Here is a 6,212-nt window from a genome sequence, read left to right as displayed (position 1 = left end):
ACTCTGCTCCATCTGGTTGACCTGCTTGGCCTTGTGATGTTTCCTAATCCGTGTCCACTTAAAGACGCAGATCACCTGTCGATTCCTTGCCTGAGCGAACTCCACGGAAGAGGCATAGATCTCAAGAAAAGTTAGAGAGGCAAGGGTCTTAAAGTGTCATTTTTCAAAGGTTTGATGAGCATGAATCCTCTCAATATTACGAAGTACATGGATACCCATATCAGGAATCTGATTGCTTTTGAACAGTGCTACGAGAAGGCCAGGGTAAATGCCTCCAGCTATGTTGTGCTCATGAACTCCCTCATTCAAACGTCACTAGACACTACCATCCTCTCCTCAGATGAGAAAGGCATATTGACCAGGGAAAATGCAGACGATCATGCTGATATCGTCCATCTATTTAAAACTTTGCGTGAGGGAGTGTACAACTTCAAGGTGGATCCAGATTGCAATCGTAGAATCGTAGAGTCGATCAAAAAGAGAGAAGGATCCTGGGAGAACTCCCCCAAAATCTTCAGAGTTCCAGCCCATATCTGGCACGTCAAGCTGAGCGCATATGAACCAACGGTCATATTTTTTGGACCCTATCATCATGGCAAAGAGCGTTTGAAAGTGATGGAATGCGTAAAATGGTGGTACAGGGATGATCTACTCGAGCGGTACCAGAACAAGAGCTGGAGGGGCTGCTTGGAGGCCGTAAGGGCAATGAAAGATCAGGGAAGAGGATACTATGAAGAGCCGTTAGGTTTCAGAGACGGAGAATTTGTGCAAATGATGGCACTTGATGGATGCTTTCATGTAGAGCTCAGACATAAACTTGGTATCAGAGAACACCGTGCCAAGGTAGACTGGACAATAGTAAGCTCGATCCAAAAGGACATGATGCTCCTTGAGAACCAGATTCCTTTCATCATTCTTGAGGAGGTATGGAAGTTTTTTGATTGTCGACATAACGATCTTGGAATCTCATTGAAGGATAACTTCATCTGGTTTATCAGAGATCTTTATTCCCCAAATTCCGTGTCATCTCATCGACTTGCTTCCCCTGGAAATGTTTCCCCCTCCGAATCGAGTTCTATGTTCTGAGGATGAGCCAAATTATAATGTCGGTTGCATTCCCCGCCTTTTTGAACTTCAAAAACAAGGGGTAAAGTTCAGGAAACAAGAAGCCCGCGGCCTTCAAGTGTCATTTGAGAATGGGACAATGATTATTAATTGCCACAAAATCAATAGTAGCACGGATTGTATTTTGCGAAATCTGATTACCTTTGAGCAGTGCTATTGGTAGGCTGGCACAGAAGCATCAAGCTATGTTGTGCTCTTAAACAACTTGATCCGCATGTCGGAAGATGTGGTGATCCTCTCATCCAGAAACACAAACATACTGATCAACAAGCTTACTAGTGAAGAAGAAGTTATCAATCTTTTCAAAAGTTTGTGCAGAGGAATAGATATCTTCAACGGGCCAAAATTTTGTGAGGAAGTCACGGTATATCGCTGCTCAAGACCCCGACAATGGATGCAAGAGCTATTGCAAGATTACTTCAGCAGTCCATGGTCTTTCATGGTGGCCTTTACAACTGGTTCAATTCTCGGGCTGACTGCCGTACAGACAGCCTACACGATTAAATCATTGTATAATAATTAAATTATTCTATCATAAATTAAATCATTCTATAAAAAATAACATCAATATAGGAGAAATTCATTGCATCAGTAGGTGATATAATCTTTGTACATGTAATTCTGATTGGACTGGAGAACTGGATCTAGTTCAATCATTTTTACATTTTCAATTAAATCAGCACTGTAACATCATTTTTTTTACCATGGTCGTTCATGGCAGCCTATACAGCTAGTTCGAGTCGCCGGCTGATTGATGTCCAGACAGCCTACACGATTAAATTATTCTATCATAGTTAAATCATTCTATCATACTTAAATAATTCTATAAAAAATAATGTCAATATAGGAGAAACTGATTGCATCAGAATGTGATTTAATCTTTGTATATGTAATTCATATTGGACTGGAGAACTGGATCTAGTTCAATCATTTACATTTTCTATAGAACCCACACTATAACATCATTTTTGTGACCATGTTCTGCTCATAAGTGTTCCTCGGGAGGAATCAATGACAAGGCTTCCCAAGATTGAGAAATTCAGAGAACAATAATGTGAAGATTTGTGTTCCCGTTTTGTAAGCTTAAGCTGTCGGTCTCCCCTTATCAGGCAAAACCCATATGATCCCTCCACCTGTTCCATCTCTCCCTGAACTACCATCTTACCTCCGAATTCACCGCCTCTATTCATCTCACCTAAGCTATTATTTGCCGCACCTCTGCTGCATTCTAGGTCACCTAAAAATATATATTTTCTGCTATGTCCTGCCATCCCCGCCACCCGACCGTCTCCCGCCTTTCTTCGTGTTGGTTCATGACTTTGTTATGACGCAGTGTCTGCTGCTAGCACAGTGGTGCTGTGCTGCAACTCATCACTCAACAACACCGTCACTGGCCTCAACACATTCCTCTCGCTGCTCCAGTGCCGTAACGTGGGCCACCCCAACTTATCTATTCTGTGTGCTCAAGAAATAAAAATAAGAGGTAAGTGAGGGAGAGACTGAGAGAGAAAGAGGAAACGAGAGAGATGGACAGTGTTAAAAAGGAGGAAAACTATAAGAAAAAGCTGAAGATGGATCTTGACTGCAGAAGAAGAGCTAGATAGATTCATAGACAAAAGGGGGAGAGAGGCCATAGAGATAGAGGGAGAGAGGGAGGGAGGCAGGGGAGAGAGAGAGAGAGTGAGAAGGAGAGAGAGAGGGCGGGATTTATAGAGAGTGATATAGAGAGTGAGAGAGAGAGAGAAGAAAGACTCGTATGGATATAAAAATAGGTAAAATATAAACAATAGCTAAAATGGATGATAATGCACAGAGGGCGATAGATATTTTTTATACATAGAGGGGGAAAACATTGAGGTTTGTAATTGTGGAAAATGTTTTTATTCCCTTTGCTCCTAAACTATGATAAGTTACCAGGATTCACCTGTGCACAATCTGGAGTAAAAAGACAAGAGATGGAAAGAAATTTCTATCTCCATTTCCAATGTTATATTTGTTTGTATCTAAATGTATTTTAGATAAATAAAGTATTATTAATACTGAAAAAGTTTATGCCCTTCCGATATGGAATTAATATAATGATCAAGCATCCAGTCTATCAGATTTCATTTATTGAGCATCCAATTTTCATTGTTTTCACCTAGTATAGTTGGTTCCACAAACCTCAAGTTATTCTTCAAAACATTATTCTTTTCCCCTATTATAGGGCTATAATGAGTTAAGTGGTTTCAAAATTTTGCTCAACATCAAAAATGATGCAACTTTATGATAAATAACTGTGGGAAAGAAATATTTTCACTTATTCATGATATCAAGTCTTCAAATTACAAGTTAACACTTGAAAGGAGGTCCAATGTAGATTTATGAGATCATTATATTATCTAAAGACGTCATCGATATAGTTATATATCTTTAAAGCCAAGAAGATGAGGACTAATATGCGAGTTGTTAGCAAGATACTTAGTAATGATTGATTTTATCCGTAAGTTGTAAAGAAAAAATAGAAAAAAAGAATAATAAAGATAATGTCATGACTGTTCATTTCAGAGATATAAAATATTTTAAATAATAATGAAAAAGATAAGTCAAAATATGTTATCAGTTCTTCTATAGTTGCCACTGAAAATTAGTGTTTCAACTAGCATGTAGTGTAAACCAAATGAGCTCACCATGTATTTTTGTAAAACAACCAACGCGAGCTTTAGATTCATAATATTAATTCATAAGAATTTCTTAAACATTTATTATAATATATAGTCCACAGGTAAGTAATAAGATTTTTAGGCTAAGTTGGTGAGTGTGATCTATGAAGGGTGCGAGAGTGCATTAGCTCCTTTTAAATTTATTTAATATAGCATAGTGGACTGTTTGATTTTTTTTACACATCTAACCAGTGTGATATACAATAGGATGACTTATTTAATATTATTTATACAGTGTAGGCTTTCCCATAATGCTGTCCAAGGCCATCCAGGATGAGTTGATGATGAACCATTACCAAGTCTATGTGAATTCCTTCCAAGACTAACAGTTAATAATAGGGCATAAAAAGGGGACCAATAAAATAAAGTCCTCATCCTCAAAAGTCTTCCAAAGAGCAGCGACTATTCTGAATAAAACTTAAGAAACATTTATCAAAAATTTTCTGAAAAGGATCTTCAGAACACGAGGGATGGCAACGCCAATCTTGATTCACAGAATTTCATGTTTGAAGACTGCATCAAATGACAGAATTCAGGAGCCTTGGATTTTTATGGATTTTAACTATAAACTGTAAGTTACAAGAAGTGAGCACAGATATCCAATTTGTAATTTTTAGACCAAGGACATTGGTGACATGAATTCTTGAGTCACAGTATTGTTCCCCTAGTAGTGTCATTGATTTTTCACCAAATGGCTCAATTCCATAGCCTAAGAATTTTTCTCGATGTTACCTATAACTTTTAAGTTCAATAAAGTTCAAACACAGTTAACAAAACTATCCAAATGATAATATTCAGACCAACATTTTTGGTACTATGAATTCTGGGCACAATATTTTTCTCATGGTAAATTCTTCAAAAAAGCTTGATCCCAAGTCCTATGGGTCTGGAATTAGGTTAGAAATAAAATTGGCCATTCAAGGTCAGTCAAAACCAACATGTAAATTTCTGAAGAGGTCTAGAATCTGAAACTTGCTCTATGTACCGCCATTTCTACTAAGTGACGAAGAGAGAGAGTGTCAGAAATTATGGCTTTATCTGCCTATATAGATTTTGAAAGTTAAAGGGGAAAGTCTGTAATATTTAAAATCCAACAGTCAGATGGATTTAATATTAGAGATAAAAATTACACAATAACTGCTTCAATTTTGGATTGGCAAAATTACAACCTTTGTCATTCATTTCACAAGCCATAAAAGCTAAATTCAGTTATTGCATATCCTCGAGTTTGACATCATAAAACTTCAAAAAACATGGTTTACATATTTTTAAATATCTTCCTTAAAATATTCTAAAAGCTTTAATGTTATTTATTTATGTTTATCCTCTTGTAAAATAAAATCTAAGGTACATATAGAAGTCCATATTGGCCATTATGTTTCTAGAGCCAAATGAGGTCTGATTCACTCAAATACCTGATTAGTGACAAATGAACGGATTATCAAAATGTCATACAAATTGGAAGGCCAAACACAATTATTTTTCTTTTTGAAAATATGCTCAAACATCAATTGTCTTTTTGTACCCAAAGGTGGTGATCCAATGCATGTGTGAGTTGCATAGTGTAAACCATGTAAAGTTGTTTATCTTAATATGATTAATTCAGGATATGCATTAACATTTCTGAACTAATATTGACCCACTGAATGAGGTTGAATTTATATGATCCTCTTTGAACATTCCTCAAATCAACACATTTTTTACATAATGGAGAGAAGTAACATCCAAAGGCATTTTGAGCTGAAAGTTTTTGGATATTTTCATCTTTATATCCTCTATCTGTCCATGATTTGGATCTTTAAACAGACACCCTATTCTTAATGTAAACATTTCTTTTTGGATTATCTTCTTAATTAATTTTTTCCATTTTTTGGCTCATTCCAAATGTGATTCTTATCCATTGTTGAATTTCAAGAGTGAAGGATGGAAGGAGTGGTGAATCTGATCAAGAGTCATAAATAAAAGACACCAGTAAGTGTGTTGGGCATGTGAAAATAGGGTTAGTTTGATATTTTCTTCTTTTTATCTTACTAGAGAATGACCAAGGATCTCACCTCATTGGCCCATATCTGATTCCCAGCCCTGTTTTAACCAGTTGACTTATCTGCATCACTTGCTCCACTATGCTGCTTGCCATCACATCTCTTCCACCATTTTTGCCACAAACCGTGGAAATAGACCTCAAACATATTACACATGATCGCATGCTCCAGCTTAGGCGATTTTGATATAATGAATCAGTAAGGTATTTTCACTACAACAAAAACACCAGATATAACATTTTAAATCGAATGACTTAGTGTTTCATACTTAAATTCCCAATACTTTTTCATAAAATTTGGATAAATAAGGTTGATATCAAAGATTATTTCTAAGCTTATTAAA

The 6,212-nt window shown here is 36.5% G+C and overlaps 1 protein-coding gene across 1 annotated transcript; it reads left to right on the top strand.

Moving 5' to 3' along the window:
• The first annotated feature begins 207 nt into the window (after positions 1-207).
• Positions 208-1,086, top strand: LOC144712535 (UPF0481 protein At3g47200-like). The gene has a single exon (XM_078586845.1). It carries the CDS (start codon positions 208-210, stop codon positions 1,084-1,086), a length of 879 nt encoding a protein of 292 aa, XP_078442971.1.
• Positions 1,087-6,212: the final 5,126 nt, after the last annotated feature.

The sequence above is a fragment of the Wolffia australiana genome, chromosome 1 (assembly GCF_029677425.1).
Source record: "Wolffia australiana isolate 7733 chromosome 1, ASM2967742v1".
Lineage (NCBI taxonomy): Eukaryota > Viridiplantae > Streptophyta > Magnoliopsida > Alismatales > Araceae > Wolffia > Wolffia australiana.
The sequence above is the reverse complement of the archived record's forward strand: the minus strand, read 5'-3'. Positions and strand labels throughout refer to the sequence as shown.